This window comes from Gossypium arboreum, chromosome 3 (assembly GCF_025698485.1).
Source record: "Gossypium arboreum isolate Shixiya-1 chromosome 3, ASM2569848v2, whole genome shotgun sequence".
Taxonomy (NCBI): Eukaryota; Viridiplantae; Streptophyta; class Magnoliopsida; order Malvales; family Malvaceae; genus Gossypium; species Gossypium arboreum.
Window position 1 is genome coordinate 112,350,988 of NC_069072.1, and position 16,859 is coordinate 112,367,846.

A 16,859-nucleotide genomic window follows, 5' to 3' on the forward strand; every position below is an offset into this window, starting at 1 on the left:
GTCTCTCGTAATTCAATTAGGGGATTGTTTTTCTATTAAATAAAATATTATTTGTATTCTAATAATTCAACAAGGGTTTCACTATCTCTCTCTATAAATAAATGGCACTAGTAGGGCTAAATACAAGAGAAAATATACAGAAGTTTTTAATATTGTTATCCTTCCAGAAAATGGTCAGAGTTTATTTCTAAGTATAAATTCTATTTTTTGGGAATAAAACTCTACTAGTTTCTATAAGAGATAGATTTACTTTCCAACTGAAAGTTAAAAAATAAAAATAAAAAAATATGGTTCTGTATTTGATTCGAAATTGTTCAAGCCCACACTCAAGACAATTTGTGGTATGAGAATAACGCAAAAGGTCATTCAATTGAAAGTCAAGAACATTCGGGTTCCATTTCGCTCAAAGCACAGATACTATTTCGGGAAAAAGTTTATTGCTATAAATATTATAAACCAACTCGATTTTCAAAATTTTATTTTTTACTGTGTAAGAAAACTGCTTTTGAACTAGATATTTTCAAACAGTTTTAATAAATTGTTTTATTAATCATACAATCATTGATCGAATTGAATCGGTCTATGTAAACACAATATTGAGTATACATGTTGGAAATCCAATGTTGTGTAGTAAAATATATGAAAACTTTAGACTACCAATATTTATTTTTAAATATTTGAACAATTTAGTATTGATAAACTTTATCAAAGATGTTTTTAGGATTTGTTAAGTAAATTAGAATCAAAAGAAAAGAAAATAAAATATTTAAAGTAAAATAAAATCAAAACCTAAATGTTTTTAAGATTTTGAAATATATAGATCTTTTGAAATTTTGACATTGTACTTCAATAATTTCTCTTCACATATTAATCTTACTTAAGAATAAATAGACAAATATAATTTTGATTAAGTATTTATTGTATTTGGATTTTGCTGTTAAGATCATATGATATAAGCTAATATTACATATCTTATATTAATAGACAATGATAATTACATTTTACAAATTCTTACATTAAATAAAATGATAGTTTAGGATAAAATATTGTGAATATTATTTAAAAATATATAATTTCATTTAAAATTGAGTCACTTTGAGTTAGTTGTTTGAGTCATTTTGAGTTCAAATTAGATTGATTAAGGTTGTTGACTTTTCATGATAAAATTGAGTTAAATCAAATTTAGATATATAAAAAAATTGAATTTGAGTCTAAGTTGAAAGTTTAATGCCATTGCCATTCATATATAATTAATAATTTATTTTTAATTGAAAAAGGATAATAAATTAAAATCATTTAATTTAGCGGGAATTTTCTTTTTGCAATTTGGCAGAACAATTTTTTCCTTTGTACAAATTCGCGGGGTAATTTTTGGCGGCGGGGGTCAATGGCAGGAAAGTATCAATCAGTGCAGTTTTCTTTGATTTTGCAACAAATAAACATTGATCCAATGCGATAGTTAATAGAAAAAGATATTTAATTTAGTAAGAAATTAAGATAGGGATGAGATAATAGTGAAAAGGCATTAATTGTTCTTTCACATTTAAAAAAACAAAAATTTACCAAGTACAAGAAGCTTGAAAAGACCATTGTAAATATGAAAATTATTCTTCAGCTTTAACCACTTCAAAAGGGTTGTAAGTCAACCACATTTCCCCAAAAAAAAATAAAAAAAATCAGATGATGAAATTTAATAACATGTCATGAAATAAGATCCCACTTTTGACATTACTTCTCATGCTTTAATAAAAGTTCAGAATTATTTGGATAACGGAGTTATACTTGCCACTTAACCTAAGTGAGAAAATTGATATAATTTAAAACCAATTTTACATTTAAACCTATTATATATTACAATTTTATTTAAAAATTTTCCATAAAACGAATCTTTTAATTTAAATTCAATTCTAAAATTTTTAAATAGTAAACCGATCCTTGTAGAAAAACATATAAAAGAAAATATTCGATACACTAGAAATCAGAAAATTACTAGTTAAGAAATTACTTGCGGCAGGAAAAACAAACCTTGTATAACGTTTCTCTATAGTAGTATTACATTCACTGATTGCTGAGATTCGCATGGTCTTGCCTTTATGCTCCCCGGAAGGCCAGAAAGTTGCAGCTTCTTCTATCTCCTTAGATTTTGCACTTAGCCTTTCTTTATTACTTTCCATAAAGCTACTTTGGCTTCCTCCAATGTCTCTACACCATGCCCTTCTTCAAATGATAACCTCTGTACGTTGAACTGAAAAGAATGTAACATGGTTACATATAAATCTGACATGAATCCTGAACCTCCTCCGAAACCCGAGCTTTGAGAATTGTCCATTGCCATTATATGAAATAAATCTATGTTATATGGGTATTTTTTTTGACACAAGTATGGTCAGATTTTTTTAAGTTTTTCCAAGTATTCAGAGGATCAAGCCGTATCCCCATCCGCATCCTCATGTGTCAAGACACAAATACTTCAAGAAAAATGAAGAGTTGGAACAATGTAGAAATAAATACCTGTGCACCTTGACGGACCCTAATGTCAATTCCCTTGCTGTCAATTGATATAAGAGCTGCATCATCAACCTCAGCCTCTGCTGATAGCAACTCTTTGAGGGGCTTTGAAAAGGTTACATTGAGTTCCTAGCAAATTAACCCAAATTAGCAAAAAGAAAAGCATAGTGGCCAAAACTTGCTTGGAGCAGTGGTAAGAACATTCTCCTATCATCGCCCTTTCCCCTCCCAAATATTGTAATGACAAAAAAAAAAAAGGCATAGCTGACAAACTGCATTGGAGCACATGCACGAAAAAAGCATTAGTAGATTTTGATACTCGGTTGGAGAAAAAAAACACCTCAAACAGAATCAAATACAGGAAAAAATACCTCTTTTCATGGCAGCTGCAATGCAATGCAATGCAATGCAAAAAAAAAAAAACAGAAGTGTAAAGCTGAGATTTTGAGAATTTAAAAAGTTCACCTTTAGATTTTGTTCACCTCCATCAACAGCAATCTTATCAGGTTTAAGTGCTTCATATTCCTTAACATCAATCCATGCAACAGTTCCAAACCCTCCAATGAAATATATATCACTGAAACAACAGTTTTAAACCCTCCAATGAAATATATATCACTGAAATGAATTTTGATGAATAAAAATGTTCACTACACTGTGCATCAATGAAAAACTAAAAAAGAAGGGGGAATCATTTATTAACTGGTTAGTTTTTTATCCACTGCTAATCAGACTTCTGAATCCAAAACCATTGCAATATTTTACATGGTTATATGTGCTATTCAGAAATCAAGAGTCCGGAATTAGTAATACAAAGCAACTGAACTAACAATAAAACAGACAACCGAACAGGATTTTCTTTACATCATGTCAAACCAATTTCAGTTACCAATAAGGGAATAGTAAAAAATAGCACACAACTAAAGCTTGAACAAAACACTAATTGGTATCCGTCGAAACAAGAAAATTTAGATGGCTACAATGACAAGCAGGACCAAACCCATAAATGATGCCACAAGCATTACTTTCTGTTATTATTGTTCCAGATCTTCCTAAAACGATTCAGAAACTCATCCATATAATGAACTGGACTACGATTGGACGTGAATGAATACAACCACTCTTATCTATCAACTCTTAATCCTTGGTTTTATTCCCCTCTACTTTCTGTTCATTAAGAACTCTTGAAGGCTGTTCTAACCTTCCAGTTTTCCTGAGATTCTATAACCAAGATGACCAATTCAGGGGATCCAGGCAGATCAAAATCAAATGTTTACTTCATTATTTCTTCATTCAAAACAATGAATGAAGATAATGGAGAAATAATGAAGTAAATATTTACTTTTGACACTTGTTCCTTATAGATCATTCATGAAGAAATAATTCAGTTTCTTGTTTTTCAGTTTCTTACTTCAGGGGAAATTCTCTTGTAACACCCATGGTAGTGTCAAAAGTCAATTTGGGTAGGAGTTAGGCATTGGCAAAAGACACTAGTACTAGCAAGACAAGCCATCCTTCTGTTAAAAAGTTGACTTGTTCAGAAATGGCAGAATGAAAAGATCCAGATGATCTTGCGCAAAATCAAGAGTGTAGAGAGACTGAAATATCCTTGCATGCCATAACGTGCCAAAAAATGCACGAGCTTATTCAATTTCAAGCTTGCGGACAAGCTCTTTTTCTAGGAGGGGAGTAATATTAGACATCAATTAATTATTAGATCAGTTTATAATTTTATTGAGAGAAGTATCAGGAGATTTTATTTATGAATATTTTATATCTTAATGAGATCTTTTAATTAAAAATAGTTTAGAGATATTAGGAATCTTTCTTAGAGTCAATGTTTTTAATTTACTTAGCGTATATGTTTTTCATTCAAACAAGTAAACCTATGTAACCTCTATTTAAGAGGTTGACTGCTAGAAATAAAATTAAGTCAGAATTTATTTGAATATTCAGAGGTTTAAGACTCTCTCTCTCTTAAAAAGTCTAAGGTCTGGAATTCCCTTCAACAAGTTCCACTTGTCCATTATGGATCATTCGTGCAGAAGAAACAGAAATAAGGAGATAAACCTTGTTTAAGTCAAACAATTTTCCTACAAATTGTCCAGTGACTCGGTTCGTAACTCAAGACTATAACATATACAAGGTGAAAATGAAAGAAGAAAACACTTGAAAGAAAGGAAACAAATAAAAAAAGTATTTAAATGACCAAGTGTCACCTTAACGGTTCTTTAACTAGCCTGGGCTTTAAAATCTTGCTTCACTATTTGGATAACCAGAAAGATTTTGCAAGTTTTAGATGTATCGATAAGGGTTAAATATGACAATATTGACTTTGTACCAAGTAGTGAATCTTACTATCCTGAATGAATATATAAACAGAATATTGGATGACCAGAGCCGCTCTAAACAGGAAATATTAGTCTGCAAAAGAAATACGGAAAAACCATAGATCAAAGCTGACCTTATATTCTGCATCCTGAAGTAGTAGAAATTTCCCCACTGTTGTGAAGGCCCTTGTTGATGTTTTGCTATGTACTGTTTATGAGCCCATTCCTAGCAAAATAACAGGCCCTTGTTGAGGCATATTTTATGCACAAATTGTATAGATATGTGTAACATAGTGTAATATAAAACATGGCAGATATTTGATGGGGCCTAGAGATAAAGGATAACCTCCAAACATGAGATCAAAGAGAAGGGGAACAAGAAGTAGAAAACGCATCCAAATTATGCATTCCTAAAACAGTGAGGAAATGGAAGTTCCTCAAAACATACATCTTCCAAAAGGATCAACAAGGATACTCCGTGGCAACAGAACCCCGCTCTCTAAAGCCATTTGTAAAGCCACACAGCCATGACCCCATGAAGGAAAAGAAGAAACCTCGATCTTTTATAGTGAGTATCCCAACCCTATATTTGATTACCAAACTTCTCTAACCCCATCCCCTCCCACCACCAATGAAAAGAAAGAAAAGGAATTTAGGTGACTACCTGTTCATGCTCGGGAAGTGGATAGACATCACCAAATATTGTTACCCTTGCATTTGATAAGCCACTCCATCCAGGTATCTGTAGACTGTCAATGGATTCCATAAAGGGAGAATATCTAAGGAAGATATTCCATCATGGCAAAAGGAACAAAAGAATTAACCTGCACAACAAGGGTACACCTAGGGTCTGCTAATAAATTCCGTGTGTGGATGGCCAATGGTGAAAATGAAAATATTGGATCTGCAAATTGAAAAAAAAAAAAAGGGGAGATATGTTAAACACATCTAACAACTTACACATAGTTACAAAGTCTCTTACACTTCAAACAAAATATTAAGAAAGGAAACCACAAAAACGGTTTACCAAAATGTCAAAATTTTTTGCAGAATCAAAAAGTAACCAAATAACAGAACTTCAAAAGTCAACTACTTACGGCCCATTGAATCAGGGGCAAAATCTACCAGAGAGCCAAAAGGATACCCTTCTCGTCGGTGGTGCATCCGAGACATTACAGTGCATAAATGAGCAAATCTGGCCTTGAATTACACAGGCCAACAAATTCAAAACAATTAAATTAAAATAAAATAAAACTGGAAACGAAACACAGGGAAGGAAACAGATGAGTTTTCCCCTCTTTCGCTTTTCGAAATATGATAGTATTTAGAACTCAAATAATAGCCTTTACTTGTTCCATCAGATTACGGACAGCTAAGGCCGGCCGAGGTAATCCATGTGCTGAAGTTGCACTGTGCACTCCACCAGAAATTGGGGTTCTGAAAAGTCCAGCTCTGCTACCCCCAGTTGCTCCACTTCCATGGAGTTCAACCTTTATTAACTTATCTACATCTTTTTCGCTGCTTTTACTCTGATTTGAATCACCCTTTAGAACATGAGAGAGGCCATTAATACTGAGCCAAAGCAGCAACTTGATATAGCCAACGAGTATCTATGTCAACCAAGACAAGAAAAGGATTCCAAATAGCATGATAGAACTACATCGCTATGTTGCTCCAACTATTTTCCTTCAAGTACCCGCCCATAATCGAAACCCTCCGGTGACATGGAAAAACTTCAACAAAATCAAACATATTGGACACTCACAACAGAGTTCGAGCTACAAAGATTTTAAAATATAGTAACATCGACACCCTTGTAAAAGCTTAAAACCATTATTTAATTCCATGAAAAAAAAAATCAAACTGGGTACAGTTTCATTTGAGTTTTTTACTTTATAGTTACATTTGATTTTTACTTTTCGCTATTTTGCATTTGCTTTCTTTCTCAAGAGTTGCTAAAACAAAAAATACCAAATGGTCATAAGAATGTAATTCATTTTCCACTGAAAGTGATCAAACGGTTCAAATCTAAAACAATTCAACATAATATCAAATCCTAAAACCAAATTTTATCCACAAAAGATGAAATTTTAACTTCTAATCATTCAAAAATAGTGCATTTGCTTTTGTAAACAAATCATAAAGTTAATGAGACTTCTCATCTCGATGTTCCAAAAAAGTAGAGAAAACAAAGCAAACAATACATAAACAACAGAGAAATCAAAGGGAAAAAAAGCGGGAAAATGAATTATTTGATAGTATTCGGTACAATACCTGATAAACAGATTGACTGTCTTCAGAAACTAAGCGAAACCCATTATTAAGGGTAAGAGGCTGCAGCTGGTCTTCACCTTCATCAGCAGGAACCTCTCGGGGTAGAGCTTGGAGATAAAACCTATGAAACTGAGAGGTTTCAGAGTTGAATTTGAGAAATCCAATTCGTTGATTTGGCGCTTTGATCAGACTAAAAGAAGAAGATGGTAAGTGGCTGTTGAGAATTGGGTAGGTCTCGCGTAGATTAGAGATGGAGATGGAGAGGGAACTCGAAAGAGATTCCATTGGAAAAACATAAAGAAAATTAGGATCGAAAACGAATAGGGGCGGTTTCAGTGTTCGCTACTTCGTTTATAAAATCTGTACACCAACTTTGGTAAAATTTACAATATTATAAATGGTATGATTTTATTCGGGCTAAATTAATGATATATACACCTGTGGATGGTCTGGCCGACTGGGAGCCATTGAGTGAAAATATATCCTTAGAAAGAAGGTCTAGGTAAAAAATATATAGGTTGATTTATAAAACGAGTTGGGCCTCGAAAATTTTTTTGGTCCAAATCTGGTTTAATTGGGCTCAAATATGTAAAAAAAGACATTATATTTTTTTTAACTTTTTTTTGTCATTTTTTATTTTTATTTGTTGGTTTTTTCACTATTTTGTTACCATTTTATAATTATGTTGCTACTATTTTATTGTTCGTATTTAGATATTGCATAATTCTTGTTTTATTGTTAATTTTGTTACTATTTTAAAGACATTTCATATTTTCTTGTTAAGTTGCATTTATCTTAGTGTGACATATTTTTTAATTTATTTTTAATTTGTTAGGAAACATTTATTTTAATATTTTTGATGTATTATATATATTTAAAAATAATATAAAAAATTAATACGGGCGAGTTGAGATAGGCCTGGATTTTAGCATTTTTATTTGGGCCGGACTTGGGCAAAATTCTAAGCCCATTTTTTGAGTCTGTCAGGCTCGAGCCTAGCAAGCAAGCCTAAATTTTTTGTTGGGCCCGACCTATGGACACCTTTAATGATATATTCTATGTTTTTTTGTTTGGCTTTTAGGCTTTTTTTTAATTTAATGAAATAAATCGATTTTGAAAAGAGAGTGGAAAAGCACGCTCAACTGGGAGTGCATTCCTACCACATGTTCAGAAAGCGTGCCCAGCTGGCTGCGCTTTTCCGCTTTCTCTCTTAGGTTTAGGGTTTTTTAAGTTTCTTAGGTTTATTAATTTTGTTAGGGTTAAGGTTTCCTAAGGGTTTAGGGTTAGAGTTTATGGGTGAAACTATGAAAGTTTATAGGTAGATTTGAGGGGTTGGAGATGTGATAGCACGCTTCAGAACACATACATTTCATATATCATGACGGGATAGGACCATTACCTTAGAAACTTATCTTAGAGAAGTCAAATCTTGGGGTGACTGTGTAACAACCCAAAATTTACGAGTAACAAAAATTTAAATTTTCGGGTCATAATTTTCGCAAAATGAATTCGTAAATATTTATTAGAAATATTTACGAAGCTAGCAGTGTAGTTAATTAGACTTTGGTTAAGTGAATTAGCTTGAATTAAGGCTAATTTAGTGCAAGGACTAGATTGAATATAGGGTAAAAGTTTAATTATAGACCAAAGAAAATTGAAGGGACTAAATTAGCAAATATGCCTTATGTGACAAGTGTGTGGTAAGTATAAATACATGTGTATTATTTTAATTGGTAGAAATGTATGTATATATATGTATTTGCTTATTATTTAAGAATAATAATTACAATTAGAAAATATAATATAATAATATAAAGTAAAAGAAATAAAAGAAATAATAAAAAGAAAAAAGAAACAAAAGTAAGAAACAAAACAGAGAAGTAGCGAAAATTGAGGGAAAGAAAGAAAGAAAGAAAAAGAAAAGGAAAAATAGGGTTTTGAGGTTTGAAGCTTAATGGTAAGTTAACTTAGTCCCTTTTCTTGTAATTTTGATGTTTTTGGAATCCTAAAACAAAGCTCTACTTAAATTATGTTGAAATTTAAGAAGTTACTGAATTTTTAGATGTCAAATAAGTTGAATAAATATATGAATTATGATATAAAGTGATAGAAATTCAAGTTAGAAATGGGAGAAGGATTGAATTGTAAAAAGAGATATAAGTTTTGTTATAGTAGGGACTAAATTGTATAAATTGTAGAATTGATGTTTTATATTGAATATGAAGAGCTGAAATTTGTTTAAAGTAGGTATTAAATGAAAATATGAGATTTATTTGAAGAAAAAGAATGGTTATGGTGGAAGGACTAAATTGGAATTTTTGTAAAAGTTACATGGAAAATAGAAGCGTGTGTTATTAAATGATATCTATTGATGATTTTAAGTGTTAATTTTTTCGTAGCTAATGTAGCACCGGAAACGTCATCAAAGAAGGAAAAAGAGAAAGGGAGCGAAGATAACGAATAAACTCGAGAATTACGGTTTGTATTTCTATAACCAAACTTAATAATTATTTTGATACATATTATTGATATTATGTATGGCTATTGAAATTAAGGTAAGTATTAATGTTGTGTTATAGTGTTGACTTATGAATATTTGAATTGAAATGTATATTGACTTTTGATGATGAATTGAAAGGGAAATGAAAACCCTATTAACAGTGTCGGGCTAGTCGGATATAGTTGGCATGCCATAGGATTGGAAGTGTTCAGGGATATTCCGACTTTGTGTCGATGAGACACTATAAGTGTCGCCTTACTGTTATTGTTACAGTTCCGGATTCGTTCCGATGAGGTACTCTGTGTACCGCTACTGTTACTGTTACTGTTATTGTTACTGTTATCATTACGGTGTATTCCGACTTTGGCCGATGAAACACTGTATACTATCCTAGTGTGTGGGTTGGATCCGTGTATTCGTCCAGGTCCGAGTTATGTTAATAGGGGTAAATTACTGCACTAAAGACTGAATGATACTGACTGAATTGTATATCTTATTGATTTCGATTCTAATGATAAATGTTATTATGAAATGAAGACAATTAATTGAATGTTCATGATGTGTTTATTTATTGAAATCTAAGGTTTAAGTATAAATGCATAAATTAAGTATTGGTTTATAGAAATACCACTGAGTACATATTCAGCGTACGGTTTGTTTCCGTGCGCAAGACTAGGTACGAAAGAAAGCTAAGGACTCAGCATCCAAGCCAATCCCGGACTCAAAGTGGTGAATACTTTTCTTTTGGTAAAATGGCATGTACCTAGGTTGCTAAAGTGTTCTTTTGTACAAATGAGCATGAAAGATGTTGAAGCATGGTATGAAATATGCATATTTTGGAAGTTAAATTTACATGAATTTGTTTAGTATGATAATGTAGTATAATTTCAATATGAATTGTGGTATCCATGAGGGTACATTGCTTAGATGATTTAATATTTAATTGGATATGTATTAAGTGTGTTTAATCAAGTTTTGGTTGAATTAAAAGTTGAGGAAATTATTAGCTTGAAGCTTAAGTTATGCAGGGTTAGTAAACTTGAGACAAAAGGCTCATTTTGAGTCCACACGGCTTGGCACACCGGCGTGTGATCAGATCGTGTGAGACACACAGCTTGCACACGGGTAAGTTGATAGGCCATGTGTCCCCTACATCCTTAAATGTGAAGTCAGGATAGTGCATGAGTAAAAGACACGGCCGTGTGTCTTGGCCCTATGTCTTGGCCGTGTGAAGGACACGGGTTTTAAGCATGGTCGTGTGTCAAAATTATATGAAAATGGCCTAAAAATGGTGAAAAATCAGATTACCACACGGCCTAGCCACATGAGCGTGTGCTCAGGCCGTGTACCCCTCTAATGCATAAGAATTTGCAAGTTAGATCTACCCACGGGCTGGCTACACGGCCATGGGAACCTCACGGGCTGGCCATACGGCTATGTCCTAGGTTACACGGGCGTGTGCCCCTATCTTCAAGGAAAAATTTCCAAAGTTGCTGGTTTAGTTCTAAACCACTTCCAAAGCATGTATTAGGCCCTGTAAGCCCATATTAGGGACTTTATAGTGAAATTTGAAAACAATTGATTTGGAATGCAAATTTATGACTCGGTTTTATATAAATGTTAGTGTATGAGTCCGGTAATATCTCGTAACGGGTTAGGGGTGTTACATTTAGTGGTATCAGAGCTACTCAGGTTTAGTTGATTCTAGGACTAAATCAAGTTCGAAATTGAGTCTAGAGGTAGATGCCATTATTAAATTAAATTTGAGTCGGGATTGGATGCTAATTATATATATTGATTAAATTGTTTTTGTTTTATAGTGTTAAAGATATTTGATGAAAAAATTGAAGAAACTGATCAAGAAATGTATAGTGAAGATAATGAACCGTATGATATGAAAGAATCGGAATCTGCAACCCCGAGTGTAAACCCGATAGGTAATCAACTGTCAAATACTGGAAGGGGTGGTACTAGTGAAAGAGATAATACTGAAATACTTAGAGCGATGGCTAATGCTCTTCAAATAGCAGTGGGAACTATACCTGTAACGACTACTACTTCTACTACTCGGTGAGCCCCGATTAAAGAACTGCGTAAGTACGAAGCAACTGAATTTTTGGGTTTAAGGGAGATGATCCGTCAAAAGTTGAAAACTGGTTGGAAACTACAAAGAGAATTTTGAAGCAACTCGAATGTACCCCACAGGAAAGTCAAAGTATGTATGGTGGGAGATAATAATTCAGAGTGTACCAAAAGAACAAATAAGCTGGGAGTTCTTTCAAAGAGAATTTCAAAAAATGCATTTGAGGGAAATGTACATGGAAGATAGACAATAGGAGTTTTTGATACTGAAACAAAGCAAAATGTTTGTAGTTGATTATGAACGGGAATTTTTGAGACTAAGTTGATATGCAACTGAATTTGTATCGACTGAAGCTGACAAATGCAAACAATTTTTGAGAGGGTTGTGTGATGAATTTAGACTACAATTGATGCCACTTCGAATTACTGAATTTACAGATCTTATAGAAAGAGCTAAGATGATTGAACAGGTACTGGGGAAAAATAAGAAGTTTGAAGTTGCTCGTTCAACTGAAAAACGTCCTAAAACTGCTAGTTCAAGTCCACAACATAAACGGTCAAAGGAATATCAAGGTAATTGAAGATCCATCACTAGATCAGAAAGAGGTGATAGAAGTCAAAGAAGACAGACAACTGTATCCACTGGTAGTGTTAAACGTCCAAATCAGAATACTGAAATTCCAGAATGTGAACACTGCGGGAACATATATAGGGATGAGTGTAGAAGATTAACTGGGGGTTGTTTCCAATGTGGATCCACTGATCATTTTGTAAAGGACTGTCCTAAGATTAGTAAGACAGCACCAATGGTATCACAAAGATTTGAATCTGCTTCCAAAGGCTGAGGGTCAGGTCGAAGTGGTCCAGTTGCTAGAGGAGGTACTAGAAGAACTAGTGAAAATGCTACACAACAATCTGAAGTAAGAGCTCCGGCCCGAGCATATGTTGTAAGAACTCGAGATGATAGAGATGCTCATGATGTAGTGACAGGTATATTTTTATTACATTCAGAACCCGTTTATGTTTTAATAGATCCAGGATCGTCACATTAACAAAACTGGTTGAGACGAGAAATTTAAAACCTGAATTGTCTAAAATAACGCTAGAAGTGTCTAGTTCAATGGGGTAAACTATGTTAGTGAATCAGATATGTTGAAGATATCCATTAATGATTCAGGAGAAAATCTTTTCTGTTGATCTGTTGATCATGCCATTCGGCGACTTGGATATTATATTGGGTATGGATTGGCTATCAGAACATGGAGTAATTTTAGACTGTAATTAAAAGAAATTCACTGTTCAAAATAAAAATGGTGATCAGATTGAAGTAAATGGTATTCGGACTAGTGGTTTAGCTCGAATCATTTCTACAGTCAAAGCTAGTAAGTTTCTTTATCAAGGATGTGCTGCTTTCTTAGCATATGTTATTAATTTCGATTCAGTTGGGAGTCAGTGCAGTAAAATCCGAAGTGTATATAAATTTCCTGATGTGTTTCTTGAAGAATTTCCTAGATTACCTCCTGATCGGGAAGTTGAATTTGCGATTGAAGTATACCTAGGTACAGATCCAGTGTCAATACCTCCATATTGAATGTCACCTACTAAGTTGAATGAGCTGAAGGTACAACTGCAAGACTTATTGGACCGAAGGTTTATACGACCTAGTACGTCATCTAGGGAGCTCAAGTGTTATTCGTTAAAAAGAAAGATGGTTCGATGTGGTTGTGTATTGATTATCGACAATTGAATAAGGTAACTATCAAGAATAAATACCCGTTACCTCACATTGATGATTTATTTGATCAACTAAAAGGAGCTTCTTTATTTTCAAAATCGGGATATTATCAGCTGAAGGTAAAAGAGAGTGATGTACCGAAGACAGCATTCCGTACACGGTATGGACATTATGAATTTTTGGTGATGCCATTTGGGTTAACAAATGCTTCGACTGCTTTTATGGATCTCATGAACCGGAGTTTTCAGCTATACTTGGATCAATTTATAGTGGTTTTTATAGATGATATTTTAGTATATTCGAAGTCTGAAACTGAACCTGAGCAGCATCTTCGAATTGTTTTGCAAATATTGCGAGAGAAGAAATTGTTTGAGAAATTGAACAAGTGTGAGTTTTGGTTATCGGAGGTTGAATTTCTTGGTGATGTAGTATCAGCAGACGGGATTAGAGTAGATCCAAAGAAGATTGAAGCCATAATTCAGTGGAAAATTCCCAAAAATGTGTCGGAAGTACGTAGTTTTCTTGGGTTGGCTGGATATTATCGAAGGTTTATGAATGGATTTTCAAAGATTGCTTTACCAATGACAAAGTTGCTAGAAAAGAATGTTTGGAGTGAACAATGTCAAAAAAGTTTTGAAACGTTGAAGCAAATGTTAACAGAAGCACCAGTATTGACTTTACTAGAGTCGGGAAAAGATTTCGTCGTATACAATGATACTTCTTTAAATGGTCTCGAATGTGTATTGATGCAAAGTGGAAAGGTAATTGCTTATGCTTCACGACAATTGAAACCACATAAACGTAACTACCCGACACATGATCTAGAATTAGCAGCGGTGATTTTTGCTCTAAAGAATTGGAGGCATTATCTGTATGGTGAGAAATGCTATATCTACACTAATCATAATAGTCTCAAGTATCTTCTGACACAGAAAGAATTGAATTTGAGACAGCATCGGTAGATAAAAATTTTAAAAGATTATGATTGTGTTATTGACTACCATTCGGGTAAAGTTAATGTGGTAGCTGATGCATTAAGTAGGAAGGCTGCAACTGAATTGAGTGCAATGTTTGCACAGCTCAATATTGTTGATGATGGAAGTATTTTGGCTGAATTGAGAGTAAAACCAGTAATGTTTGATCAAATCAGAATTGCACAATTAAAAGATGAAAAGCTAATGAAGAAGAGAAAGATGGTGCAGAATGATATGATAGAAAATTTTAGCATTGATGAGCATAATTGTTTGAGATATCAGAATCGACTATGTATTGCAACTACTTCAGAGTTGAAAAAGTTAATACTTCGAGAAGCACATGACAGTTCTTTTGCGTTACATCCTAGAGGAGCAAAGATGTACCGTAATTTACGAGAACTATATTGGTGGCCAGGTATGAAAAGAGATATAGTGGAATATGTGGCTAAATGTTTAATATGTCAGCGAGTTAAAACTAAACATCAGGTTCCAACTGATTTACTTCAGCCTATTAATATTCCTGAATGGAAATGAGACTGCATCACGATGGACTTTGTAACCGAGTTACCATTGTCAGCAAATAAGAAAAATGCTATTTGGGTGATTGTCGATCGACTTACAAAATCAGCACATTTTATGGCAGTCAGAATGGATTGGTCACTACAAAAATTGGCAGAAACTTATGTCCGGGAAATTGTGAGATTACATGGTATTCCTGTATCGATAATTTCTGATCGATATCCACGGTTTACATTGAGGTTTTGGAAACAGTTGCATGAGTCTCTTGGTACTCGACTTCATTTTAGTACAGCTTTTCATCCACAGACTGATGGACAATCAGAACGAGTTATTCAGATTTTAGAAGACATGCTCTGATCTTATATTATTATTTTGAATCAGGTTGGGAACGTTATTTACCGTTAGCTGAGTTTGTATATAATAATAGTTACCAATCAAGTATTCAAATGGCATCGTATGAAGCTTTATATGGTCAGAGATGTCATCACCAATGTGTTGGACGGAATTACATGAAAAGAAAGTGGTTGGTCCAGAGTTGATTCAAGAAATAGAAAGTACTGTTAAAAAAATTCAAGAAAGATTGAAAGCAGCTTTTGACAGGCAGAAATCATATGCAGATCTGAAACGTCGGGACATTGAATACTTAGTTGGAGACAAAGTATTTCTTAAAGTCTCTCATTGGAAGAAAATATTGAGATTTGGTCGGAAGGGTAAATTGAGTCCACGATACATTGGACCGTATGAGATTATAGAAAAAACTGGATCGGTGGCATATCGTTTAGCTTTACCTCCTAAATAACAGAAGATTCATGATGTTTTCCATGTTTCTATGTTAAGAAGATACAGATCTGATCCTTCTCATGTGATTTCAACTGAGGATATAGAGATTCGACCTGATTTGTCATATGAAGAAGAACCAGTTAAAATACTGGCATGTGAGGTAAAGGAATTACGAAATAAATGAGTTCCCTTAGTAAAAGTGTTCTGGAGAAATCATAGTATTGAAGAAGCAACATGAGAACCAGATGATACAATGAGATCACAGTACCCTCATATCTTGTCAGGTAAATTTCGGGGACGAAATTTATTAAGAGGGGGAGAAATGTAACGACCCAAAATTTACGGGTATTAAAAATTTAAATTTTTGGGTCATAATTTTCGCAAAATGAATTCGTAAATATTTATTAGAAATATTTACGAAGCTAGTAGTGTAGTTAATTAGACTTTGGTTAAGTGAATTAGCTTGAATTAAGGCTAATTTAGTGAAAGAACTAGATTGAATATAGGGTAAAAGTTTAATTATAGACTAAAGAAAATTGAAAGGACTAAATTAACAAATAAGCTTTATGTGACAAGTGTGTGGTAAGTATAAATACATGTGTATTATTTTAATTGGTACAAATGTATGTATATATATGTATTTGCTTATTATTTAAGAAATAATAATTATAATGAGAAAAATATAATATAATAATATAAAGTAAAATAAAAAAGAAATAAAAAAGAATAAAGAAACAAAAGTAAGAAATGTAATGAGAAGTAACGAAAATTGAGGGAAAGAAAGAAAGTTGGCCGATTGCTCACATCATATCATATCATATCACATCGCTCCGGATTCGCTCGATGAGGTACTCGTGTACAACTACTATTATCATATCATATCATTAAGGTGTATTCCGCTTTGGCCGATGAAACATCAGATACTATCCCGTGTGTGGGTTGGATCCGTATCCGCCCGTGTCCGAGTTATGTTAATAGGGGTAAATTACTGCACTAAAGACTGAATGATACTGACTGAATTGTATATCTTACTGGTTTCAATTCTAATGATAAATGTTATTATGAAATGAAGACAATTAATTGAATGTTCATGCTGTGTTTATTTATTGAAATCTAAGGTTTAAGTATAAATGCATAAATTAAGCATTGGTTTATAA

The 16,859-nt window shown here is 33.3% G+C and overlaps 1 protein-coding gene across 1 annotated transcript; it reads right to left on the reverse strand.

Moving 5' to 3' along the window:
- Positions 1–1,870: 1,870 nt before the first annotated feature.
- On the reverse strand, positions 1,871–7,580 carry LOC108464750 (uncharacterized). The gene is made up of 9 exons (XM_017765020.2): positions 7,113–7,580; positions 6,188–6,382; positions 5,936–6,038; positions 5,663–5,742; positions 5,503–5,580; positions 4,973–5,064; positions 2,974–3,085; positions 2,512–2,637; positions 1,871–2,245 (listed from the first exon to the last, which is right to left on the reverse strand). Exons 1-9 carry the CDS (start codon positions 7,395–7,397, stop codon positions 2,150–2,152), a joined length of 1,167 nt encoding a protein of 388 aa, XP_017620509.1. The 5' UTR covers positions 7,398–7,580; the 3' UTR covers positions 1,871–2,149.
- Positions 7,581–16,859: the final 9,279 nt, after the last annotated feature.